Source organism: Poromitra crassiceps, assembly GCF_964638095.1.
Source record: "Poromitra crassiceps genome assembly, chromosome: 3".
Taxonomy (NCBI): domain Eukaryota; kingdom Metazoa; phylum Chordata; class Actinopteri; order Beryciformes; family Melamphaidae; genus Poromitra; species Poromitra crassiceps.
The window spans coordinates 34117263-34130794 of NC_139625.1; the positions used below are offsets into that span (position 1 = coordinate 34117263).

The 13532-nt window shown below is 43.7% G+C and overlaps 1 protein-coding gene across 4 annotated transcripts in view; it reads left to right on the forward strand.

Moving 5' to 3' along the window:
• The first annotated feature begins 222 nt into the window (after positions 1-222).
• Positions 223-13532, forward strand: part of loxl3b (lysyl oxidase-like 3b) — a 53545-nt gene continuing 40235 nt past the window's right edge. For 3 of the 4 annotated variants that reach the window (XM_083634212.1, XM_083634214.1, XM_083634215.1), the window contains exons 1-4: positions 223-272; positions 1877-1962; positions 8177-8587; positions 9550-9713. In XM_083634212.1, the coding sequence (XP_083490338.1) occupies positions 8188-8587; positions 9550-9713 (564 nt within the window). In that variant the 5' untranslated portion in view covers positions 223-272; positions 1877-1962; positions 8177-8187. The remainder of the gene's footprint in view (positions 273-1876; positions 1963-8176; positions 8588-9549; positions 9714-13532) is intronic. The other variant, XM_083634213.1, reaches the window with a different exon arrangement.

The window sequence follows — 13532 nt, forward strand, 5'->3', positions numbered from 1 at the left end:
CCTCCCGTCTCCTCCTCTGAAGGCTGTACAGCTGGCAATTTACGGACAAAAAAGGCTGAAAGGCGTAATTGGCTGTTGGTTAGGTGGACCTCTGCCCTCTGCAAATTGGATCCTTTTTTGATTGGGGGAGATGAATTAGCGCTGGTTTGGATACTTATTTTTCTTTTGTCTTGGAGGTTTCAGTTTATGAACCTCTGGATAACAAAAACACATCTTGCCCCCCCACCCCCCTCATTGGAACCGTTATAGCCTCCGGATACTGGAAACATAAGGTAAGAACGTGGATAATAGTTTGATTAGCCCAAGTGAATTGAAAGGTCAGGAGAGAGTCGCCAGTGGGGAAATGACTGAACTTTCTTTTTCTTTTTTTACACGTGATTTCGGTGTGATTTGACACTTAACTGTCCTATTTGGAAGAAAAGAGCAATACGATATAATTGACATTCTGTTTGGGTTATTATTAAATCAACTGTGTAGCATAAATTATCTTCCCACGCCATGGGAAACCTGGAAAAGTCATGGTATTAAAATGATATTTTCATTCAAGGCCTGGGAAAGTATGGAATTAGTAAAATCCTTGACAGTTGTGGGAAAAGTAATGGAATTTTGTTGTGTGTAATGACGCTGGACAAATATGAATGCTTCTTGTATTTTATATTCATATGTTTATGGAAAATGCACGTTTTACTTCAATAGCCCATGTAATGCGATGACTAAAGCACTAAACTGTAGGCTAGTCATTTCTGGTATAGATTCAGAATCACCACCTCACATTACTGTACATTCTATTAGGCTATATATCCTTGAAAAGTCATGGAAAAGTTTTGAAATTTTAACCATGAAAATGTGTGGGAACCCTGCATAATGTTATCATAACTCTTAGGCAACTCTGTGCTATAATATTGCTTATTAAATCAAACTCCATCTGCAGCAATATTTCTGTAATACCCCTATCCAGCTAGTACAAACAGAGACTTTCTCTGGGCAATTTCAGGATGCAGAATATGGAATGTTACAACAGGAAACAAAATATCTTCCCTTTGCCAAATAGTGACCTGGAAAAAGTATGAATGGCTTTCAGTGGGCGGCTGGTGCCTTATAGCCTAATATCTGGCGATCTGAGTCTGGCTGTAATATCCCAAATGCATCTCTATCAGTGGAATCAGCCATGCAAATGAGAAGTGTTGACTTTTCACTGTTGTGTCTGGAAAAGAAACAAAGATTTCATCACTGTGTTGTGATGTGTATCTGAACCCTTTTAGAAATGGGTTCTTCACTTCTCGCTCTAGAAATCCAAGAAATCCCAAACCATACTTTCTCAGAATTCCTTGAAAGATTCAGCTACCCATGTTTCCCATTTGAACTTGTGCTCGGTGATAATTCAATATTATAGTTATCGTCTTTCAGTGGAATCATATCATGATTCTGGGATATTCTGCTGTCTAAATTGATGATAACAAGCAACTGTGATTTAAAATATGAATTTTATGGAATATTATTTGGAAATGTCAGTTTTGTTTGACATCAGCGGTTTCAGAGAGTTGACTTTCAAGACAAGCATCCTGCAGCAAAGCAGTCAAAGCTGGTGTGTTGGTGAGGAATTCTCACTCCCGGCTGGTTTCAGTTTACCAAAGCAAACAAAGGGAGATGCTTTCATTGATTAGCAGATGTGTTCATAGGTCAGTGTGTGCTGTGCTGTGGTGGAATGTGCACGGCACACACTGTCAGAGGTCAGTGTGTCTCAAGTCAAGTCAACTTTATTTATAGAGCACGTTTATAATGACAAAGCTGACCAAAGTGCTTCACAGATAAAACAATAATCCTGTGCTGTGCTGTGCTGTGCTGTGCTGTGGTGTGGTGGGGATGTGCATGGCAGATACTGTGATGGACAACAGTGACTGAACCTGTCCTGTGTGTCGGAGCAAACAGCCACACTGCAGAATTGCTGCCAGTCGCACATTCGTAAGTTATTCCATATTCAAATATATTCATCTTACTACTATAATAGGGAGAGGGGCTCAACTGGCATGCATGAAGCATGCCAGTATGCCATGAAGCATAGGCTACGGACGCTAGAAATGAGCGTGCAGTATGAAGTATGAACTGGAGTTGGACCAAGGTTATTATTACCGATATTGGATATCCGTTTGATCAGCGTCCAGCGCCTCTAAGAAAAAAAGTACAGCATTATACTATTAAATTAGATATCATTCATCTTTGATGTTCAATGTATTGCAGGAGTTATTTTGTGATGATGTGCCTCTTCGTCTACTTCAGTTAGTACGTCTCACAGAATTCCTTTCAAAAACCCACAAATAAGGGGCATGAACTTGTTGCTTTCAATCAAAGATGAGCGTATGGTCATATAAATATAGCCAACTAGTTTGTGGCCATTGGGGTCTTACTCAAATTGCAACATGTCTTTTGGTTGCTTTGCGTTCTATTTTCTGCTGCTGTGGGTGGAGAAACCGGTCTCTCTCCCCTTCTACGATGGATTTCTCCCTGTTTGATGGCAGCTGTAGAAAGAAGTCCTCGCTCTTTGATTCTGAGGTACTGACACTAAAACCTAACCTTTACCACTGATCTGTTTTTTTTTTACTAGTGTATGACTGGCCATTTAGTCAGGTCTCGCTCACAGAGTTGGCATGCAGTCTCTCCTCTCTCTCCCCAGAGGGTTTTCATACAGTAGTCTTCACTGACTGATTGTTGTAACTCAGCTCACCTGTGTGCTGCTCCAGAGTTCACTGGCTGATTCAAACTCTGCTCACCCATGTGCTGCTCCATTCTGGAGCTCTCCATGGTGCTGAACCTGTGGTGAGGCATTTTGGCCACTAATTAGCCATTTTTGCCCATTTAGTTGGCTCTAATGACCTAATTCAAAAATCTGGTCAACTGCAGGGGTGCTCTTTACACTTCCTGAAATGTGATGTCACATTGTCTATATTTCACCAGACTGTTATCCACACCACCAAATAACGAAATGTAGCCCAGGAATGCTTCTTTTTTTAATTTCCTGGCAGGACGTAACATGTGGGAGAGTCACGCTATTCTTCAAAGGGAAGGCACTTTCAAAAAATACCTGGAACTGCTGGCAGATGATTGGATGAACCATCTGTCTATCATGGAGTTGCTTCTCGCTGTCATCATCACACCATCACACCAGTAGCTGCCTCTGGACGCTGATTGGTGCAAACCACTGGTGGTTCAGATTCAAACCAATAGATTGCAACATGGCAAGATAGATTTTTGTCATGTAATTGTTATATTATGATCTTGCGCGAATCCAGCTGCTTCACAGGGTTTTCCTGCATGGAGCCGGAGGAATGTTTGGCACCCCCAAAGAGGTTTGATCCACCTCCAAAAGCCCCAAGAGGGGGCTTGGTGGTCCAGTGTGGTAGCACTGTCGCCTCACAGCTAGAAGTCCTTGGTTCGATTTGTGGGCACTGAGGGTGTGTCCCCATGTCCTCAGCGCCTACTGCCCAGGTGGGCTATCTCGTCAAAAGGGCCTTTCTCTTTTTTTTTTCAATATTTTATTTTTCAATTTTCAGAACAATTGTGAAACAAACTCAGATATACACACACACACACACACACACACACACACACACACACACACACACACACACACACACACACACACAAAAAACATTACAACACAGTGCTACCAGACGTGTAAGGTGCTTAGGCCTTGTAAAAAATAATAATAGAAAATTAAGGAGTCCATTGGAGTAGCTGGACGAGTCACTCATTTCTAACCTCGTCAAAGTAGGCCTAGTCTCTTAAAACAGACTGTCTCATCTACATCCGGCGAATGCAGCTATACACAGTCTGTACGTTACACCCCCAGAACATGCACAAGGAAGTTGGGAAAAAAACCTTCAGACAGGAAAGAAGTTCGACGGAATCCGACCAATCACGACACGTGTGTCCACGAAAAATGCGGCATATTGGATTCTGATTGGACTAATGAGCGGAAGACCCGCCTTTCTACTTCCCATTCCGGTTGGTGCATGATTCTCCCCCACAAAGTACAGACGGTATGGCGGAAGCATTTGAAAATTGCGGAAGCCAACTCGTCTGTTCTAAGAGACTAAAGTAGGCCAGGAACGGGTCCCAAATAGTCGAGAACTTCCCAAGTGAGTTCGCCCTACCTGAGTCTCTCCATGCGCACAACCGAAACCATGTCCGTCAGCCACAACTGAAAAGATGGTGGAGAGTGGGACTTCCACTCCTTTAGAATGAGTCTCTTGGCGACAGTCATCCCCTGCGTCAAAGATTGCTGCACAGCGATCAGCGGAGGAGTAAAAGGAGGAGTAAAGAAGATTCAGAACAGCCGAAGATGGCAAGTTCCGCCTCTGGTTGAAGGGTTATTCCATAGGCCTTAGAGTACCAGTCAAATATTTTGGCCCAGAATCCGGATAATGAAGAACAAAACCAAAAAGCGTGTGACAGTGTGCCCTCTAACAACTGACACCTATCACTCATAGTGGTGAGACAGAAGGGTAGATCCTGTGCAATCTAGATGTCGATCTAGTCGATGAGTGACTTTAAATTGAATCAGCTGGTGTCTGCTGTTATTTGAGCAAAGTTGGACCACAGACAGACTCCTGTCCCAAATAATGTCAGATAACTCAACACCAAGTTCCTCCTGCCATGCCTCTCTAATCCTCTCAGTAGAGGCCCTGATACAACCATCAAACAGGTACACAAATCTAGAAATAATATGCTTGGAATGAGGGGGGCTCAGCAAAACATAAAAAAAAGCATGTTCATTTGGGAGAACTTCAAAACCACGAATCTTGGATTGAACATAATGTCTAACTTGTAGGTATCTGAACCAATGTGTATTGGGCAACTCAAATGTCCCCTTCAGAAGTTCAAAGGATGCAAAATGACCATCTATGTATAGGTCTCTGATGGAGACCAGCCCATCAAAAGTGCCTTTCTGTGTGGAGTTTGCATGTTATGCTCCCCTGGGATTCCTCCATACAACATCGGTATGGACCCCCACTAAAAACATGCAGAAGATCATCACCTGACATTCATGCACAAATGACATCACTGGTCCACAACTTTACTCAAATCAACTCTCAATAACTGTCAACTTAAATGAACGACTTCAAACCTGTTTACAGTTTTCTGATATACTACTAATGTTCTAATGATACAAAGCTGGTTGAAAATCAACGGAGTGTCCCTTTAAGTAATATGGCTCAATACTCTGTGCAGTCCACTTCACAGAGAACTACTAGCTGATCGGAACGCAGCCTGAATGAGATAAATGCAGAGACTATATTGCACCGGCCACCATCAGCATGTGTGGCCAGCCACATTCGTGTGTTGTCGTGTGACAAATGAAGACAGGTTTGTCCATCCAGTTAAAAAAATCCTGACAATGACTGACATATTTGAGGTGAGGACAACCATGACTGCATACTACCTTAAAATCAAGTATTTTTACTGTATCAATAAAGAGAATTTCAAAGTTAAAGTATTACATTTGTACAATGAAATGACTATGTCTGAAACTTGGGGTGCTGTGAAAACACATTGCTCCATAATTTCTGACAATGACTGATATATTTGTGTTCAGGATAACCCTGACTATACACTAACCCAAAAGTCGACCCCAAGCATGATCTGTGCGATCATGCTTGAGGCTACTGTCGTGTGTAGTCACCTCGCAAAGGCCCATTCTGAGCCAGGAAAAACCCTGATATGGGTCAAACCTCTCTGTGAATGTGTGTGTCCTTCCATCCACTGTGAAATTGGACTCAGACAACGCAGTCAGTCTCAGACATGTTTTGGAAGCAGGAACTGGAGTTTGCGGCCTCTGTCCAAACACACCACACTACTGTATGTGTGTCTCTGCAGGAGAAACCCCCCGCTCGCTGAAAGGCTGGAGCCTGGAAGAAGGAGTGTAGCTGTCAGGATATCAATAGCAGGCCTATGCAGCTCTCAGGACCTAATGGAGTGTGTACAGGAAGGTTTAAGAAAAGGCTGATTGAAAAGTTCATGAATTTTTCAGGGTAAGGGTGTCTTGTTGGGTCAAGCAGATTAGAAATACCAGAATGATTACTCAGTGCAGATAATGAGCCTTTTGGAAAGAAGTGGACTGGCATCCTCACATATTTGTCACAGAAGTTGTAAATAAATGTGTTTTCTAGGCCTACCTGGAAAATTGTGCATAATCTTAACAGTTTGTTCCAGCTTGATCTTTGTTAAACATCAATGTGCTGAGAGGTCTTGTATCCTCTAAAGGAATATTAACCCAATAGAGAGAAACTTCCTCAATAAATCCTAAGTAATAAGTCCCAAGTAATGGAGTATTTGCACACAGACATTGAGAAACACCGGACTGGGTAGTGTAGACTGTAGAGGTAAAAGCACTCACCTACCATCGTAGAGACCCAGGTTCAAAATTCACGGCAGTGGTACTTCCGGCTTGGTCAGACGTTCCTATACAGACACAATTGGCCATGTCTGCAAGTGGGAAGCCAGTGGGGCATGAGCCCTGGTCACTGCAGTAGTGCCTCCTCTGGTCAGTCCAGGTGCCTGTTTGTGGGGTGAGGGGAACTGGGGGGAATAGCGTGATCCTCCCATGTGCTACGTCCTGCCGGTGAAACTCCTCGCTGTTAGGTGAAAAGAAGCGGCTGGCGACTGCACATGTATCGGAGGAAGCAAGTGCTAGTCTACCACTCTCCCCAGATCGGCAGAGGGGGTGGAGCAACGACTGGGACAGCAGGGGGAATTGGCCAAGCACAATTGGAGAGAAAATGGGAGAAAACAGAAAAGAAAAAGAAAAACACAGGACTTAAGCTGCCAACTTCATCAATATCCCAATAATTCAAATATCCTTCTGCTTTGTGATCATCTTGGTTATGTGGTCATTTCGTATATTTTTGAATGTACCCTGTTATACTTCCCACCCATTGGAGTCAAGTAAACATTGACCATATGGTTTGAATCAGACTTCTGGAGCAACTCTACTCTCTACTTTACTCAGTCACCCATGTGCCGCGCATATTTTCAGCTCTTTTGTTTGGGCCCTCTTGGTTTGAGCTCTTGGTTTAAGCTGCAGATGCTTGCAGAATATATGGAGCAGAGTTTGTGAGTGTACCACAATTTGTTTTATACATCTGTGATAATCTGATGGTGCAGTCCAAAGTGGGCAAGTTACTACCTGCCAAATGGCTATAGAGCATTATCACTGTGGCTGGTAAGTTAGTTCACTTTGATACATGCCAGCCATGTTTTGATGCTTGTTTTTTGTTCTAAAGACATATTTTTCTGTTAAAGGTCTAGTTATTAAACATTGATTCCACCAGCCATGATCACCAGTGGATGACATGTTAATTAGCAGTTTATTACCAGCCACAACAGCATGTGGCTGGTATTGTTTTCACCTAAGTGATTCTGTGTGTCATCATGGCAAAATGTGGTCCAGGAGACACCTATTGTAGCAGGAACTACCAGAGAAGCCGTTTTGAGTACTTTGCCAGGTGTTTATGTCTGTCTGTCTGTCTGTGGAGTGGACAGATTTTGTTAGCGTGATAGCATCAAAACCATGCAAGATGCAGTCACAAAACTTTACAGGTGTGTAGTTGACATAAATGCTGTCCGTCTGTCCCCATTTGTTTATCTCCACAACAATTCGGCTAACCTGTACATCATGCATTGTGCACCAGCGCAGGGATTGACAAAGCCGATTTTAAATTTTAAGGGTTTCTGAGCATTTTTATACACATTAAAATGAAGGTAGAGTTCCAAGATGGGTGTGGTCCGAGCAAGAGGCCATTATGTACCTCCCCCAGCCACTCCCCCCCCCCCCACACACACATATGCTCCTGGCCCACATTCGTTTTCAGTTGCGGGCATCACGGTCTGTCCTGTCTTTTGCCTCACACATAAAACCACTCTTCTTCTTCTTCACAGTGGCCCCGCATCAACTTGTGTAACTGCAGCCATTAAACTCTTGTAGCCTATTTGAAACTCATGGTGTGCAGGCTTGGCTCTTTCTCACTCTCCTAAATTGATAACGGCATCTCATAAAAATGTGCGTGAATGATGTGGCCAATATCTTTTGATTTACTGAAGAGCTGAAACAGCAAACAGCCTCCTTGTTTAACCCTGGGCTTGACTTGACACTGCCTGTCTGCTTTTCCTCTGTGTGCAGCAGCTGAAGTGATGGAGAAGTCCAGACGTAGGCACCGGTTATCCTTCAGCCTACTGTTGGGGGTGTGGCTGCCTTTCTGCTTTGCCCAGACCACCACGCCCTCGCCCGCAGCCACGCCCTCACGCACCCCCTCACCCTCCCCCTCCCCCTCCCCCTCCCCCTCCCCTTCCCCCTCCCCGTCCCCATCCCCGTCCCCGTCCCCACAGCCCCAGACTGAACGGCTAAAGTTCCGGCTGACCGGATACCCCCGAAAACACAACGAGGGGCGAGTGGAGATCTTCTACAAGGGAGAGTGGGGAACCATCTGTGATGACGACTTCTCGATAGCCAACGCCAACGTGCTCTGCCGCCAGCTGGGCTTCGTCTCCGCCACCGGCTGGACCCACAGCGCTAAATATGGCAAGGGCCAAGGTGAGGGCCACCTGAGCCACTTCGATAGGATCAGTGACAGGCATGACCATGCCATGCTAGCTACAACGCTCCAAAGTTAGACTACATTTTGGCGAGGGAAAAACTGGCATGGCCATTTTCAAAGGGGTCCCTTGACCTCTCACCTCAAGATATCTGAATGAGAATGGATTATATGGGTACCCACGTGTCTCCCCTTTACAGACCAACACAGTCTCTTAGAAAATTGTATAATACCAACGATATGGACCAACGTTGCTATTTTACAATTTCGGCTCGAAAAATGTAAAATAGTAACGTTCTGAGTGGTTAGGGTGAGGATTAGAGTAGGGGGAGGGGTTAGAAACAGAAAATCTCCGTAAAACACGCCCAAACCCCGCCCACCGCTGTAGACGCATACGTTCCCATTTTACAATTTCTTAGCCGACATCGTAAAATACCAACGTTTGTCCACAAACGTTGCTATTTTACAATTTTTTTGGAGATCGGGTTGTTACAGACATGCCCACTTTATGCTAATTCCCTGCAGTTTTTGGCAAAAACAAGACGTTTTTTGCATGCAGTATAAATGTGTTATTTTTGGCTTCTATTAGAAAATATCTGCATACTGGAGACCCTAAACAGTCTTGGAATTGCATAAATTGGGTATGACAGGGAGGCTGAGACTCTTGTGGTTTCATTGAGCCCAATTCTATTGATGTGAGATGATGTTAGTTCCCATAGTAGCCATTTCATTCTCATGAGACCATTTTTCGAAACTTGACCTCCCTGTATAAAATGATGTTTTTTGTTAGTACATTGTGCCTTACATTTCTCTGTAGTATGTGTGTTGAGCCTGTACTTTTGCAATGAGTTAATGCAAATCTGTGGTCTTTATTGCCATAGTAAATCATAGTAACTGGACTCACTCCAGTTGGAGTTGCAGTTGGAGTTGGAGCCACGCTGACTCTCTGCTGACTCTGCAGGGAAAATCTGGCTGGACAATGTTCTGTGCAACGGAGGTGAGAAGAGCATAGAGAACTGCAAGTCTCGAGGCTGGGGCAACAGCGACTGCACCCACGACGAGGACGCCGGGGTGGTGTGCAAAGACGAGCGGATCCTGGGCTTCGTCGACTCAAACGTCATCGATGTAAGTTACCAACGTTATGTTATGTTACGATGTAAGTTACCGTTATGTTATGGGCGGATCTGGCAACATTTCATTTTCAGTCATTAGATACAAATAGCCTAATAAAGATTAAAGAACCCCTGAATTAGCAGCACGGCTGTGCACACGGCACCATATTATATTCTCATGAAAGAAAGTCACTTTCTTTGTACGTTCTTTGTACAAACCGCCACCACCACTCCAGTAGTTTCAACCATTTCTCTAAACTTCTAAACTTTACTGTTTTGAAATGTGCTGTACAATATTGCATGGTTTAAGATGCTTTCTCTTTGAGCAACTATCTCGCTAATTTAGCAACTCGACGATTTCAGTTTATTGCCAAGTTGCCAAAAACAAAAATAAGAGATCTTTTTTGGCCTGTGTGAGACTTTTAACACTTTTTCTCATCCGCACACCATGCCGCAGTTGCAGCAAAATGATCATTAAAGTTCTGAGTTAGTTAGGATAATGGGCTGTTATCACCCTGTAAATGCTGTTATTGCACTAACACTTTGCTAACCACTTTGCAACAGTCCTAGCGCTCCACAACCTATAGACTTTATAGGGCTGAAGCCACATGGGAGACATTTAACGCTACAGTGCAGCTCCGCCTGTAGCTGAACTGAACACATGGCGTCAGTTAGCTCTGGGCTGTACCATGAGAGTCTGCACCCGTTAACTGCAGCAGGTTTTCCAAGTCTGTTGGCTGAACCTGACAGTCGGTGCATAACAGACAGAAGCAGTGCGTCTTTTGACAGATTGTTTTAGGGGCTGGTGGAAGCCTTAAGGGTTACAGAAGTGGGGTCACGACCTGCAGGTCAGTGGTTCAAATCCCAGGACGGCCTGGGACATCCTGACCTGGACTGGGATAAAGGAGTGATTTCCCCCCCTGATATTCCCCCATTTTCTCCCCATTGTACTTCGGAATTACCACTGCCGGTTGTTACTCCACCCCCTCTACTGATCTGGGGAGAGCTGTAGACTGGCACAGGGGAGCTCAATTTTGTAATTCAAGGCTCACTTCTGATTGTTAAGACATTTCTGAGGACCACCTTCCCAAATAAATGATAGGCTATCATTCTGATATCTTGATGTGAAATGGTGCTCTGCGGCCCAATGGTTGAGAAACACTGGACTAGCACATGCCATCCTCCGATACATGTGTAGTGGCCAGCCACTTCCTTTCACCTGACAGAGAGGAGTTTCGCCGGTAGGACGTATAGGGCATGGGAGGATCATGCTTTTCCCCCCACTTGCCTCATAGGACACTGATTGGTGCGAACAACTGGTGGTTCAGATTCAAACCAATAGATTGGAGCGTGGCAAGATGAATTTGTTGTGTGATCGTGATCTTGTGATCTCGTGTGAATCCAGCTGCCTCACAAGGTTACCCTTGTCTGGCTTCCCACACATAGACATGACCAATTGTGCCTGTATGGACGCCTGACCAAGGCGGAGGTAACACGGAGCTCGAACCTGCGACTTTTCTGTTGGTAAGCAGGGAATCTACCGCTCCAGTACCCAAGGATGAGTGATGTTGTCTTCTCCCTTAGGAGCTACCATGTTTGGGTTGGCCAATATGGACAAATATGAATATCACCATAATAAGCAATTGTGTTGATATATGTCAATCACATGTTAAATAATCAAATAATGAACTGATTGATTGATTGATCGATCGGTCGACCATTTTTAAGTAATATTCCCTAGTTTGTTTCTGATCTAAGATTTGAATTAGTATCTTCTTTTTGTCATTACATAGCAGAATTGTGTATCACGATTATTGATACCATTATTAAATCACAATATGATTATATATGAATTACTGCCCAATGCCCGCATGCATGCCTGAATGTTAGTGCCTTTTAGCCAAGCAGTGAAGCCCCAGCTGCTCCATTAGAGCTATATTCAACAGTGTCCGACAGTAGGAGACTGTGGCTGGACTGGACCGCTCCTACGTGTGTGTGTGTGTGTGTGTGTGTGTGTGTGTGTGTGTGTGTGTGTGTGTGTGTGTGTGTGTGTGTGTGTGTGCGCTCGTGTGTGCGCGTGTGTGTCTGTGCGTCTCTGTGTGTGTGTGTGTGTGTGTGTGTGTGTGTGTGTGTGTGTGTGTGTGTGTGTGTGTGCGTGCGTGCGTGCGTGCGTGCGTGCGTGCGTGCGTGCGTGCGTGCGTGCATGCGAATGAACGACTGAATGAATGTGAAGCAAACCCTCCTTGGACAAATAAATGCTGAGAAAATGGAAGGAAAAACTTCATTTAACACTTAGAAATCACCACTGGGTGAGATTCCAGCACAGCATTTTCCAGCTGCCCAACATTTTCTGTTTGTTGTACCAGGGTTTTTCCTGCATAGGAATTTTTGGCATCCCCCAATAGATTTTAGCCCCCCCCCCCCCCCCCCCCCCCCACACACACACACACAAAAGAGAGTTCAGGACAACCCTGACTACATATTAACTAATGAATGATATGAGTTCAGGACAACCCTGACTACATATTAACTCATGAATGATATGAGTTCAGGACAACCCTGACTACATATTAACTCATGAATGATATGAGTTCAGGACAACCCTGACTGCATATTGACTCATGAATGATATGAGTTCAGGACAACCCTGACTGCATATTGACTCATGAATGATATGAGTTCAGGACAACCCTGACTGCATATTGACTCATGAATGATATGAGTTCAGGACAACCCTGACTACATATTAACTCATGAATGATATGAGTTCAGGACAACCCTGACTGCATATTAACTCATGAATGATATGAGTTCAGGACAACCCTGACTGCATATTAACTCATGAATGATATGAGTTCAGGAAAACCCTGACTGTATTAACTCATGAATGATATGAGTTCAGGACAACCCTGACTGCATATTGACTCATGAATGATATGAGTTCAGGACAACCCTGACTACATATTAACTCATGAATGATATGAGTTCAGGACAACCCTGACTGCATATTAACTCATGAATGATATGAGTTCAGGACAACCCTGACTGCATATTGACTCATGAATGATATGAGTTCAGGACAACCCTGACTACATATTAACTCATGAATGATATGAGTTCAGGACAACCCTGACTGCATATTAACTCATGAATGATATGAGTTCAGGACAACCCTGACTGCATATTAACTCATGAATGATATGAGTTCAGGAAAACCCTGACTGTATTAACTCATGAATGATATGAGTTCAGGACAACCCTGACTGCATATTGACTCATGAATGATATGAGTTCAGGACAACCCTGACTACATATTAACTCATGAATGATATGAGTTCAGGACAACCCTGACTACATATTAACTCATGAATGATATGAGTTCAGGACAACCCTGACTGCATATTAACTCATGAATGATATGAGTTCAGGACAACCCTGACTGCATATTAACTCATGAATGATATGAGTTCAGGAAAACCCTGACTGTATTAACTCATGAATGATATGAGTTCAGGAAAACCCTGACTGCATATTAACTCAAAATCAAGCAGAGAATTTCAAAGTTAAAGTCCTGCATTTGTACGTTGAAATGGCTTCCTTTCTGAAACTGGAAATGCTGTAAAAACAAATTGCTCTATAAGTTCTGCCAATGACTGATACAGTATATGGTTGTATTCAGGGTAACCCTGACTACACACTAACCCAAAATCAAGCATTTTCACTGTATCATATTAGAGAATTTCGAAACTTTTCAAATCCCACATTTGTACGTTGAAACAAATGAGTTTAAGTCTGAAACTTGGGGTGCTTTAAAAACACATCACTTGATAAG